Source organism: Podarcis pityusensis, assembly GCF_964106645.2.
Source record: "Podarcis pityusensis genome assembly, chromosome: 8".
Classification (NCBI taxonomy): Eukaryota; Metazoa; Chordata; class Lepidosauria; order Squamata; family Lacertidae; genus Podarcis; species Podarcis pityusensis.
In genome coordinates this window covers 38,255,408-38,268,863 of record NC_138033.1, presented here as the reverse complement: position 1 = coordinate 38,268,863, position 13,456 = coordinate 38,255,408, and the positions used below count along the sequence as shown (strand labels likewise).

Below are 13,456 nucleotides of genomic sequence, written 5' to 3'. Positions count from 1 at the left end.
GAACTGCCTCCCTAATGACTTTTTATCCCCGAGATCATTCCTTCTGAAACCCTCGCACCTGCTGTTGCCATTAGTATATTTGCTATTTTTGTTGGTTTGGCAATTTTGAGTTTTATTTGCATGTATGTAGCTTGTGGTTTGTATGTTTGGCTCTATTTGTACATCATCTCATATATTTGAGGTGCGGAACTTGAAATAATTTTGCTTTTTTTGTACTTTGGAAAGAGATTGCAACAAAAAATTGCTGAAACCAAAGGCAAAATAAAATGTTCATACCAGCAAACACCCACCCACCCACCTGAATGGCTCTCCCCATGTTCCAGCAACAAGCTACTTAACAGTGCCTCAGCCGCGTTTCCCTTAAAAAAAACAGCAACAGATAACAACAGAGGGCCACACTGCAGGGTTGTTGTGAGTTCCTCTCTCTGTGTTCCTGCTCCTGGCAATATGGGCTGACATAACCCAGCCTCTCTCACCCACTAGGTTTCTCCTGCAACAACATTTTTATTCTCTCTGCATGAGAAGGTTCCAGCCTTAAGCTGTCATTTGCTTTGAGAGTCGTGGAGGCTCCTGATTAATTTGTTTCTTTGAAGTGGATTATTTGGCCAGGCAAGCTGAAGAGTGGGCTGCTTCATCGGGGTGGGGGCTTGAATGAATGATGTCATATGGGCATGTGACCTGTGCCAGAACCTTGGAAACCTGTCTGTAAGACATGCTGGATCTTAGGCAACTGGGAAATATACTATCAGAACGCTTGGTTTTATTTATACAAATGTAATAATGCACAAAGATCATATGATTAACTGATGAGATTTCTAGAATCAGATGACAGCTCCAGTTCTGAGCTTTTGGTAGAACACTGAGACTGAATTCAATAAATGTGACGAAAAGAACAGCATAAGCCCAAGCGCTCGGCTTGGGGAGCAGGTGCCAGTTGAAGACAAGGAACAGGAGAGAGGGCCCCTCGTCCTTCTTCCCTTGTCTGCTCATCCTGGGTTCACTGTCTGCTGCAAAAGAGTAATCAACTAAAGGAAGATTCAGTGTGGCTTAAAAACATGATAAAACCTCCCACCAGTCTCAGAGGAGCAGCAGGATCTCTCTGGTTGGGGGCCAGATGATAGAAGAGTTACTTTTGCTGGAGGAACTGCACCCGCTGCACCCCCACCAGACAGGGTCTTCCTCCCCCTTTGTTTTTGCTCCAGCTCCTCCTTCATACCACCTGCCTAGGAGTGCCAGAGCCTGAACTGCCCCCCCCCTCCCCCAGAGACCCCTCCCCAGTCCGTCTGGCTGCAGCTCCTCCAGGGCAGGGAGCAGCCGTCAAGCAGGTGGGCGAGGAGACATCCTTGCCATTCCTGGTCCCCCTTCCTGCTTTGCTGCTCCGTGGAGGGGGGTCATAAATCCCCCGTGTCCCTAGTAAAGCCCTCAACAGCACAGGACACCTCAGGCTCCACACACCCCATGCTCAAGCTTCTCTGCCCTCTTCCTCCTTTTCCAGAACATCCTACCCCAGTGCCTGTGCCTTACTGCTGACTTGCTGGGGGAGCAGTAGTGGCACCCCCTAGGCCTGCATTATGGTGCAAGAGGTGAAACCGTCGCTCGAGGCAGCAAGATTTGAGGGTGGAACGATCAAGGGGATAGGCTCAGTGACGCAGAGGGAGAACCCAGAGCTGAACACCAGCCTTGAAAGACAGCAAAGGCTTCTCCTGGGGGCTCCCAATTTGTCTCTCGGGGCTGCTTAGGCCAGCTCTGGCCCTCCTCCATGCTGCCCACAGCCAAGGTGGTGCCTTCTCTGTCCTTTCCCTGCAGTGTATGGAGGAGGGAGGGCACATCCAACACTCAGAAGGTGGCAGCAGCAGCTTCAGAGCCACATCCAAAGGTGGCAGAGGGAGACAAGCTTTTCCTCTTGTCAATCAATTTCTACTTAGCAATCTCCTTCGTGAATCATGAGCCTCATCACTGGGCATGAGGGATCCTCTCTGGCAGGCTTTCCCGGGAATCAGCCCAGGACGGCAATTTCCCAAGTCTCGGAAACTTCCATTCATCAAGAAGCTATTGTTACTCTGTTAAATTGGATTTAAGTACCCAAGCCAGCTTCCAAGCTACCGGTTTTACAGTCACCATCCTCTTCATCCTAATAGCAAACTATGGTGGCTGAGTGCCAACAGGATTGGAGCCAAAACAGGCAGGCGGGTGGGCAGGCGCTTCAACACATGGCAGAGTGAACCACGGGAGCACAAAACACTTCTTTAAAAAAATACACACAGGGAAGAGCGAGGAGGTGCAGATGCAGCCCAAGCAGGGCTGAGAAGGCTTCCTTTGGCTTCAAGGACCCGTGGAACGCCAAGTGTCCCACTGTGTGCGAAAGATAGATGGTTGGCTTCAGCCCCTTCAGAAAAGCCCGTCGTGGAGCAAGAGGGGTCTGGTTGCCCAGCACCACCGGTGACATATAAATAGTAAAAGTACTAAAATATCATTGTTATTTAGCATTATCCGTTTGTTTTCTTTTTGCTTCATTTTAGAATTTTAGTGTAGGTAGCTTTGATAAGATTAGCAAAAAAAGAATTTAGGGGTGGGGGTTTTCATGGTCCCCTTCATCAGCTGATGCATTTCACAAAGTGGGATTTAGCCAAAAAGGTTTTATGCCAGACTGTACTGGGTTTTAATACGGATGTGGAAAGGCCCACTCCCTGTTAGGAATATGCTCACCTTGTTGAAATTATTTCAAATTACCCTTTGAAAGTCACACAGATGTTTGGCTCAAGCCAAATGTGGTGGCAATCTGGCAGGACATAGTAACCCCAGGCAGTCAGCTCTGGGGCTTTGTTGCCACCTGCAGGCAGCCCTCGGAAGAGCAGGTGGCTCCTGTCCCTGTGGACCCTTTTCTCAGACTCCACTAGAGCGCTCTGGAAATGCCACCTCAGGGGGCCTCCAACACTCTGCTGTAAGACCTCCACGCTCTGGGGCTTCATTCCAAAGGGGACCTTCCACTTCCCACCATGTTTCCCATCATTATAAGTAAAGCTTTCAGAAACAATAATGCTTAGCTAATGAAGGAAAGGTTATTGCCTTTTGTTCAATTTACTGACTTAAGAACAGCCTCTGTATACCAGCACAGAAATATTACAAAGAAAGAAACTTTGCCATGCTAACATCAGCCTGAATTGTAACAGCCTTTATTTCTCATTATTCATTTGAACACCAGCCAACCACTGATTAGGAGCTCTATGCAACAGGGAAGCTGGCTGCCAGCTTTTTAAACCCTTGTTCAGGATTGTACCTGGACGGCAGCGGGAGGTGCCCAAATGTCCCCTCTGCTCACTCGGCTCTCCGGCTGCCCAGAACGGACCCTCAGGTTGGGACTGCTGGGAGTTTATCACACAGGGGATGCAAGAGACTCTGCTGCAGACAAACACAGGCCAGCAGAGCCTGTCTTGGGGGGGGGGGGTCAGGAAGAGGTTGTCCCAAGGCTCATTGGGCTCAGGGCTGCCCAGGGAGGTGGCTCCATCCCACAGTCAGGAGCGGACGGGCTTGCAGAAGGGCTGTGGACTATTTGACCTGCTAAGTAGGAGAAGTCCCAGGAGAGAGAGAGGCTAATTGATTTGGAGCCAGGTGGCTCCCAGCAGCCAGGTAGCCAACTCTCTCGTTCCTGAGCCATGCCCCTCAACCAGGAGCTGGACGGAAACAGTCTAAACACAACACACACACACACACACACACACACACGTAATACTTTTCTAGGCAGGTGGAGTCCCTCCCCCACACTTTGAGAAAGTCTTTGCACAGCATGGCCAGCACTGCCCCCCCCCCAGCTGCACCACAGTCAGGAGAAGGTGAGGGGGCTGGCTTCAGGGAGTGACAAAAGCTAAACACGCTGGCAAGGTTCCACTCGAGGCAAATCTGGTGATGAGTGTCTCCCACGTAGAACTGTGCAGGTATCACAGGGCTCTGCTGGACACACAAGCAGTGGCCAGCCCCAGCTTCCTCCAGCCGATGGGCAGTCTGCTCTACCTCAGAAGCTCCTCCAAGGCCACAGGCCCTCTTCGCCATCACACAGCTACTCCAGCCGCCTGCGCCAGGCCCAGAGCCTGGACAAGTTCGTCGCTGAGGCCATTCTTCAGGGTGCGCCTCACTGAGAAGAAGCACAAAGGGATCAAGAAAGTCCAGGTAAGCAGGGACATTCTAAAACAGGCAGCCTAGGATTCCCCCATCCCAAGAGCCACAGGGCAGGAGCTCCCAGTCCCAAAACAAGGCCAAAGCTGGTACCACTAGAGCCCCCTGGATGCACAGGGGGGATATAAATGTAAGAAAACAAATGAGAAACAAATGAAGATATAGTGGAATGTGGGGCAGTCCCTTCATGGCTCTCACTCCTGCCCCTTGATTGGCAAAAAAACAGAGGAAATTATGCAAAAGGGAAAAAGAAACGGGAACAAAGTTTGAATTCATATTGAGAGCATTTGCAGATGACTTAGTATTGACGTTACAGGAGCCAGAATCTAGTACTAAAAGGGTTTTAGAACTGATTCAAGAATTTGGTCAAGTGGCAGGATTTAAACTGAACAAGTTAAAAACCAAGGTTTTAGAGAAAAATTTAACACCGTTTGAAAGAGAGAGGTTTCAGAATGAGACAGGTTTAACAGTGGTTAAGAAAGTTAAATATTTGGGGATTAACATGACAGCAAAAAATGGGAACTTATTTAAAGATAACTATGAAAAATGCTGGTCTGAAGTGAAAAAAGATTTAGAAATTTGGTCAAATTTGAAGCTTTCACTGCTGGGCCGTATTGCTGCGATAAAAATGAATGTATTGCCTAGAATGTTGTTTTTGTTCCAAACTTTGCAGATTGTGGACAAAATGGATTGTTTCAAGAGGTGGCAGAAAGATATTTCTAAATTTGTCTGGCAGGGCAAGAAGCCTAGAATAAAATTTAAAATACTAACAGATGCAAAGGAAAGAGGTGGATTTGCCCTGCCAGACCTTAAACTTTACTATGAATCAGCAGCCTTTTGCTGGTTGAAAGAATGGCTACTCCTTGAAAACACTGACATTTTGGACTTGGAAGGTTTTAATAATGTATTTGGATGGCATGCATATCTATGGTATGATAAGGTCAAAGCACATAAAGCATTTAGAAACCACATTGTCAGGAAAGCGTTATTTAATGTTTGGTTAAGATATAAGGATTTGTTAGAAAACAAAACCCCAAGGTGGCTGTCACCAATGGAAGCGAAAGCCTTGAAAAAGGTCAATATGGAGGTCAAATGGCCGAAATATTGGGAAATTTTGGAACAAGACGGAGATAGATTGAAATTGCAGAGTTTTGAAAAACTAAAAGACAAAGTGCGAGACTGGCTTCATTATTATCAGATAATGGAGGCATTTAAATTGGACAGGAAAATTGGCTTCCAGGTGGAAAGATCCAAATTGGAAACAGAATTGTTAGAACCCAAAACTAAGAATTTGTCAAGAATGTATAACTTGCTGCTGAAATGGAATACTCAGGATGAAACGGTAAAATCGGCTATGATTAAATGGGCACAGGACGTTGGACATAATATTATGTTTGCTGACTGGGAACAGTTATGGACCACAGGTATGAAATTTACGGCATGTAATGCCTTAAGAGAGAATATTATGAAAATGATATACAGGTGGTACATAACCCCAGTCAAGCTTGCGAAAATCTATCATTTGCCCGATAACAAATGTTGGAAATGTAAAGAAACTGAAGGTACATTTTTCCACCTTTGGTGGACGTGCCCAAAGATTAAGGCTTTCTGGGAAATGATATATAATGAATTAAAAAAGGTATTTAAGTATACCTTCCCTAAGAAACCAGAGGCCTTTCTCCTGGGCATGGTCGGCCAAATGGTGATAAAAAAGGATAGAACTTTCTTTATGTATGCAACAACAGCAGCAAGAATACTCATCGCAAAGTATTGGAAGACACAAGAACTTCCCACGCTGGAGGAATGGCAGATGAAACTTATGGACTATATGGAATTGGCGGAAATGACTGGTAGAATCCGTGACCAGGGAGAAGAGTTGATGGAGGAAGATTGGAAGAAATTCAAAGACTATCTTCAGAAACACTGCAAAATTAAAGAATGTTAGAGTGATGTTGGATTGAAAATAAGTGGTTTCCAGCTGTACAGGTTAAAGTTAATGATAGACTAAGATTAAAGATTAAGATTAAAGATGTTTAAAGAAATGGAAATTTGATATTAAGAGGGAAAATTTTAATGTTATATGATACTAAGACCAAGGATTAGGTTTAAAGAAGTTGAAGTTATATATTTTAATATTTTATTAAATTAAAGTTTGGGATTTAAAAAGTGGAAAAGAAACTCCTAGACAAATAATTTGGATTGGAATACAAAAGAGGGAGGTATGAGGAAGTCCAGAAAGTAAGTAATTTAAAAATGGAAATGGAAAAGAGATATTGTTTTTAATTGTTATGTGGTTTTTTTTGGTTTTTATTGTTGAATTTTGTGTTGCTTTTTGTGTGTTGTTGTTGTTATATGTATTGTGTATGTTGGTTTTTTTTCCTCTTTTTTATTGTCTAAAACTTTAATAAAAATTATTTAAAGACAAAGTTTGAATTCATAAATGATGCCCTCTTGGCCAACTGGCACAAGAAATGCCACTCTTCTCTGCCAGTCTTGAATTTGGGTTGCCTGGCATGGAGATCCAAGCGTGCTCAACACACACAAATGAATACACATACACAAACAGACACATGGCCACTCTCTGTGAAGGGGCGATAAAAGAAGCTCTGTGCTTACGGGATTTCCGGTTCCCACGTGAGCGCTTGCGCTCCTTCCCTGCACCCGGCCGGGGAGGAGTGCTCTGGGTGACAGACTTCACCAGGCGGTCCATGATCTCTTCAGAGGCATCCTCAGGAGAGCCAGAGGCATCATCCTCAGGAGGGGTCACGCTGGCGGGGCTGATCTTCCCAAAACCTAGAACAGAGGAGGCTGCCGTGAAAACCAGCTCCCGAGAAGCAGGCTTCCTCCCACTTTGGACTTGATCACAGAAAGACCTGCATGGTTACCAAAAGATAGCCTGCCAGCTGAAGGCTGACCAGCAGGGGCTCCTTGAAAGAGCAGCCTGGCCTGCACTGGGGGTGTCCGCCTGGTAGGGAAGCTGCCCCCATGTTCTTTAGGGTTTTAAATGTAAATAACAAACCTTTGTACTTGGGTTCAGCAGCCAAAAGTGCTGATCTTTCTGCTTTGGGGTCATATGTGTAAAGCTGGGTCTCCTGCCAAGCACACAAAGCGGCTGCATTTTGCACCAGTTGCAGCTTCTGGATCAAGCACAAGGGTAGCCCCACATTAAAGTAGTCTGATCATGAGGCTGCAAAGGGCAAGGCTATCCCTGTCCAGGAATGATAATAGTTGACACACCTGGCAAAGTTGGTCCTGGGTACTCTGATCCACTGCGCTCACCCAGGCCTTTAGTAATGGTGATGGATCTAAGAGCACCCTCAAGCAATGCACCAGCCCCACAACCTCATTCAGAGCTGGAACACAACCCAGTGCCTGGACCTGGGAACTGTCCATCTGTTGTGTCAGGATCCAGCTTCTTAACCACTCCAGCAACAACTGTAATTATCAAACCACCACTGTAAGCGAGAACACAAAGCTGTAATGGCCAGGCAGCGGCTAGGAAGCTGGTGGCTTGGGGAGACCCCCAGGGAGAGGGGCTCTGGAGTGGCCAAGAAGCTGAATGAGGGTGGGAAAGGAGACTGACCCTACCTGGAGACAGACACATCTCCCCACCTCCCTACCTCTGCTGGCTCGGGAGCGGCGGCCGGATGGCTCTGGAGTGGACATAAGCACTGTGGCCATGCTTTTGTGGCCAGCTTCATCCTTATGTTCGGGGCTGGCCGAGAGCACAGCGGTGGCGGGACTGTCTTCGGGCTTGCTGACGGTAGCAAACCTCTCCATCTACAATGAGAGAAAGAACGCTGCATTGAGGAAGGGCAGGGGGGTACACCACCTGCTGCCAGCTGGGGAGGCAACAACACAGATGTTGTCACAGGAGCTGCTCTTGCAAGGACACAAGAGGGCTTAGGAAGCCTCTTCACGTGCTGGAAGTTTCCATTGGACAGGTGAGGTAGGGTTAGGTGGGGCGGGAAGAACTTGCCTCGGTGATCATCCTGCCGCGGGTCTTGTTCCTTTCACGATATACTGCCCGTTTCTTTTGCTGCTGCAGAACTCGCTCCCGGCAGGTGCGGTACTCCAGGGCAAACTCCCGCAGGGTCCGGCAGAACCCTGTGACCTTTGCCTCCTGTGCCAAGCGTAGATCATAGCCCAAGTATAGCAGAAAGGAGCGGAACCTGTGGGCAGAGGCTGAACTGCAGGAAACTGACTGGCATCACCATCCTCTCCCTGCTTCCTGACCAGGGCATTCATTTATTTATAACCTTTGTCACTCACTTGCTCTTCTCCGAGCAAGAGCAACAAACCGAACATCAAGCGACATCAACAGAGTAATCAGTAAAAGGACACCTCTAAAACGACACCCCCAGAAAGGCCACAAGAACAGAAGAGACGCCCAGCTGGCCAGCACCCTGCCCTCACAATGGCCACCCAGGGCACCTAGTGGGAAGCCAGATGCCCAAAGGCCTCTCCCCTGTTTAACACAGACCTGTTTAACACGCGTCGATGGACCACCTTGAGGATGACGATCTTCTGGGTGCTGGAGTGAAGGAAGTCCATCAGTTTGCTCTTCAGGGCCGGTTTGGTGTCGTGCTTTGTGATGGCCTTCAGGCTCTCCCAGGACACTCTGCACCGTCGCTCCAGCTGCAGGAGGCTTTCTGCCAGCGCATCAAAGTCCACCTGGAGGGAAAAAGCAAGGCCTCTTTGCAATTCTTGCCAACAGCCCCCTTTCTCTCTGCGGAATGCTCCTCACAGGTGCCAAATGGACTATTCTTTTCGCAGCAGGTAAAAACATTTTAATACGGGCAGCTTTAATCATGATGTTGTTAAAGAGTTCATAGAATCATAAAATTGGTAGTTTTGGAAGGGATCCCAATGGTCATCTAAGTCCGACTCCCTGCAATGCAGGAATCACAGTTAAAGCCTCCCTAACAGATGGAAATCCAACCTCTGTTAAAAAACCTCCAGTGAAGGAGGGCCCACCACCATCCAAGGAAGTCTGTTCCACTGGTGAGCAGCTCTTGCTTTCAGAAAGTTTTTCCTAATGCTTAGTCAGAATCTCCTTTCCTGTCATTTGGTTTGGGTCCTACGCCTTGGAGGAGAAAACAAGCTTGCTCCATCTTCCATGTGACAGCCCTTCAGATATTTGAAGACAGCTGTCCTACCACCTCTCTGTCTTCTCTTCTCTAGGCTAAACATACCAAGCTCCCTCAACCATTCCTCATATATATAAAGCTTGGTTTCCAGACTCTTTATTGTCTTGGTTGCCGTCCTGTGCACATGTTTCAGCATGTCAACTTGCTTCTTACTCAATCTGGGTTTTGGTCTGTGGTTTAATAATTGCTACTGTGCATTATTTAACATGGTCCCACTAGGGGATGGAGCTATATGTATGTGTGTGTGTGTGTGTGTGTGTGTGTGTGTGTCTGAGAAAAGGACTCAAGTGATATACAAGCCGAATAAATCAAACACAAATCAATTCTGCACACAGGAGTTTGGCCCGGGATGTGGCTCTCAGAGCAAATCCTCCCAGAAGCAGGAGAGGAGAAGCCCCCCACCCACACAGCCCTGACCTTGGCTGAGCGAGTGATAGCGGCGATCTCTGAGTAGAGGTCCGTCGTGTCCGGGAACTTCTCCACCACGAAGTGGCACAGGTGGTGGAGCAGGGTCTGTCGGTGCACTGTGTCCTTCACCTCTGACACCTTGGCCAGGTAGCTCAGCTCAAACCCTTGGCTCTGAAACCCCAAAAATTGGAATTTAAGAGGATGCACCAGGTTTGAGGAAGAAGCAGAGCCCAGGAAGAGGGCTCCTCACCTGTTCTCTTTGCAACAGCATGACAGACACCCAGCAGCTGCTACTTGCACCAAAGGAAGGTGCCGTCGCCACTACCAGCCCTAAAAGTCTGCCCTACCTCCCACCTTCCCTGCGCAATGTGCCCTGAGACAGGCCTTTGTGCTTGACACATGACACAGATGCACACACAATGGGGATGGCAAGAGCTGCCAGCTGAAGAGTCACTGCATGCCTGAAAAAGAGCCCCAGCTTCCAGGTGCAGGATCGCCTGCCCCCACAGCACGTCCACTGGCAGGTGGAGGGTCCCAGTGCCTGCAGTTTGGAAAAGAGTCTGGGTGCAACTGAGGAGAAAGACCTGGCTCTGTCTGAGAGTCACTGCCAGAGTGGACTCCAGGGCGATGCAGGCAAAGTGCCTGACCTGACAGAAGGCAGCTTCCTGTGACCACAGTGGACATTAAGAGGGTCCAATGCCGCAGCTGGGCAAGAAAAAAATCTGGGCAGGCCCTGTGAACAAAAAAACTCAGGCTCCAATCCCAGATGTCTGACCACCTGCTGAAGGAAATGGTGCTCAGCATATGCTCAGAGCTGCTTGGTGCTGGCTCCTGAACTGAGCCCCTGCCCCCGCCCTCATTACATGCCTCACCTGGGATCCATTCAGGAAGTTGCCCATGGCCAGGAGAGTGGCAAGGATACACTTGAAGGTTTGGTTTTTGGCCAGTTGCTGCATCCCAAGTTTCAGATCAAAAAGCGGCTCTGCAATTTCCTGCACAGGAACACAGAAGACAAGCTGTAAGGACCTGTTTGCCCCCAGAAATTGGAGGGAGTGAGCAAATTGCTGGCCCAGATATGCAGGTTCTTGCTTAGGACCCAAAAGCAATGGATGGATTCAGCAGCAGGAGGAAGCAAAGGGCAGCTGAATGACACCTGGAACCATTTGCCATGTGGCCAGTCCAACCACAGCAGCCACTCTCACCAAGTCATCCGGTTCCCTTGCAGGTTGGTTCACCAGCGATGGCCCCCTTGCCTTTAAGCCCAGCAAGAAGGTCCAGCCAGATTTACAGGGAGGACTGGTTAGAACACTGGGGGGGGGGGGGGAATCCACCTGCGCCACCCCCAATTTCAGAGGTTCTGCAGTATCCTGAGCAGGAGTGTACCTGCTCCATGGCCTCATAGTCCAGCTTGAAAGCCCACAGCTGAAGCCGGGCAGTGAGCTCAGTGATGGAGGAGAGAGCGAGGAGGAACTGCTCAGCTGAACCCAGAGGCACGTCGGGATTGGCCATCTGTGCTTCCTGGATCTTCTGCTTCTCCTCCTCGGTTGGAACCATCGTCAAGATTTTCTGCAAAACAAGAGGGAAGAGGGTGTTGGGTCAGGACACAATGACTCCACCTGGCCCTTCATGGCAGCTTTCCCAAACTGAGTGCCCTGCAGATGCTCTGGACCACAAGTCCCATCAGTCCCAGTCAGCATGAGCAAATGAAGCTGGGGCTGATGCAAGTTGTAGTCCAGAAGGCTTCTTTATGGTCAAGGGTTCTCAGGAGACACAGAATTCTCACCTCAATCCCTTCCTTGTTAATTGCAAATTCATCGAAGTTGACAATCGCTGTCTTGATGATGTGTACGGGAGGCAGCGCAGTCAAGCCGATGTTGATGGCATTGCTCCTCTTGGGATCCAAAACCACAATTAGCTTCTTCCCATCAACAGCTTTCTTGGGAGTGAAAGAAGGGAAGGGTTGATGTTTTTGTCTGTCACACTATCACCCCATCTTTGGAGGTTCTCCTCTTTCAGCCCCACAACTCTCCTGCGAGGTAGCTTAAACTGGCAGATGAGGCCTGGACCCAATGTCAACCCGCGAGCATCATGACTGGGCAGGACAGGCAGAGGACCCCAGAGCAAGATAGTGGCTGGTCTCTGCCTGCAAAGGACAAAGCTTTTTCTCTTTGACTGACAAGAACAGTCTCTGCCTGAGGCTCTGCTGGCTAGGCCCTGACAGCGCAGCTTGCTCCAGGCACATTCAAGATGGAAGAAGAAATCACATGGGCTAGAAGTCCTTGAAGGCAAGAGGGTCGAAGGCGCAGTGATAAGGAAGAGCAGCACTGAATAGAGGAGACTGGAAGTCAGAGAGAAGCTCAAGGGCAGAGCCCAAAGTCCCTGGATCAGTTCTTGGCACCTCCAGGGAGCAGGTCAAGGGAGCTTCCAGAGCCCTAGGGAAGCTGCTGTCAGACCAGGCCAAGAGTCAGACTCAGGGCAAGGCAGCTCCTTGGGCTCCTCTGCTTTGAGCCTCTGGCACACTTATTTAAAAATAAGTCTATTAAAAATGCTCTGCAGTCCCTTTCCACAACCCCACTAGAAAGCATGGGCAAAGCCTCCTGCAAGAACCCCACAGCCCGAGCTCAGGAGAGAGTCCTCCTCCCTCCTGTAGCCAACACTGAGGAGCCCCAACCTACCTTCGAGCTAAGCACCTCCTTCGTCTTGGACTCGAAGAGATGCTCCATCTTGGTGGTGTCAACCTCCACCTTCTCCAGAGACGCCCACAGAGTGGCTGGCCCAAAGGGGTCTCCTCTTCCTTCCCGCCTGGCAGAGCTGTCCACGTTCTTTAGCTCCCTCCAGAAGAGCTTAATAGTTTTCTTCTTCTTTGCTGGGGAGTGGGCATCCTCCCTGGAGGAGCCCAGCAAGCCTGGAGGACAGCCTGGTGGGGGTGGAGGAGGCGGGGGAAAGGCACAGCCTGGTGGGGGCGGAGGAGGGGGAGGGGGAAAGGCACAGCCTGGTGGGGGTGGAGGGCAGCTCGGAGGGAGGGGTGGAGGGGCCGGAGCCCCACTGGCAGCCACAACCACATGGTCAGGCACAGTCTCTGTTTCTAGGATATCAAAGTCTTCCTCCTCACCCAGGTCAGAGAAGTCCAAATCTCTGATCTTCAGGTGCTTGGGGCTGAGCTCCAGGGGCCCTCGCATCACCTCCGCTCCCTTCCTGTAGGGAGTCATGAAAGTCCTCTCCAGGCTCTGCAGGCTGGCTTCTGCCTCAAGGCTGAACTGAGCCCGCAATGGCCGGGCCCGCAGGTTGGAGGGGCTGCCCTGTTTCCCATTGCTCTGTGGGCTGCCTTCTTCACTCCCGGCGTCTGCCTGGAACTCTTCTGCTGGGGCAAGAATCACACCTTCCAGCCTTGCAGGGCTGTTATTGGAGAACAGTGTGTCAAGGTTGAGCTTCTTTCCAGGCACAGGGTGGCTGCAGGGATCTTCTCCATCACACAGTGGAACTGGGCTTTCTGGGCTTGGGGTGCAATTGGGACCCAGCCCAGGGGTGCTGCTGGAGGGCCCCTCACCTGGCAGGCTCTCCCTGGCCTCTTCGCCTTCAAAGCCAGCCAAGCCCAACGCAGAGCTGAGCTCTGTTCCATCGCCGTTTCTCTCCTGTCCTTCACGCCACCTCCCTAAGGGCACAGAGGAAGAGTTAAGGTTTAACTAGGAAAGGAGACAAGCTACGCAGTTGACAAGCAGCACAGAAAA

General features: G+C 49.7%; 1 protein-coding gene across 2 annotated transcripts in view; it reads right to left on the bottom strand.

The window, feature by feature from the left end:
- Nucleotides 1–3,151: 3,151 nt before the first annotated feature.
- FHOD1 (formin homology 2 domain containing 1) overlaps nucleotides 3,152–13,456 on the bottom strand; it is a 34,955-nt gene continuing 24,650 nt past the window's right edge. For both annotated transcript variants that reach the window (XM_081018219.1, XM_081018220.1), the window contains 10 exons: nucleotides 12,404–13,380; nucleotides 11,512–11,664; nucleotides 11,112–11,294; nucleotides 10,601–10,720; nucleotides 9,738–9,899; nucleotides 8,654–8,844; nucleotides 8,150–8,342; nucleotides 7,791–7,950; nucleotides 6,787–6,963; nucleotides 3,152–4,129 (listed from right to left, as the gene is read on the bottom strand). In XM_081018219.1, the coding sequence (XP_080874345.1) occupies nucleotides 4,047–4,129; nucleotides 6,787–6,963; nucleotides 7,791–7,950; nucleotides 8,150–8,342; nucleotides 8,654–8,844; nucleotides 9,738–9,899; nucleotides 10,601–10,720; nucleotides 11,112–11,294; nucleotides 11,512–11,664; nucleotides 12,404–13,380 (2,399 nt within the window). In that variant the 3' untranslated portion in view covers nucleotides 3,152–4,046. The remainder of the gene's footprint in view (nucleotides 4,130–6,786; nucleotides 6,964–7,790; nucleotides 7,951–8,149; nucleotides 8,343–8,653; nucleotides 8,845–9,737; nucleotides 9,900–10,600; nucleotides 10,721–11,111; nucleotides 11,295–11,511; nucleotides 11,665–12,403; nucleotides 13,381–13,456) is intronic.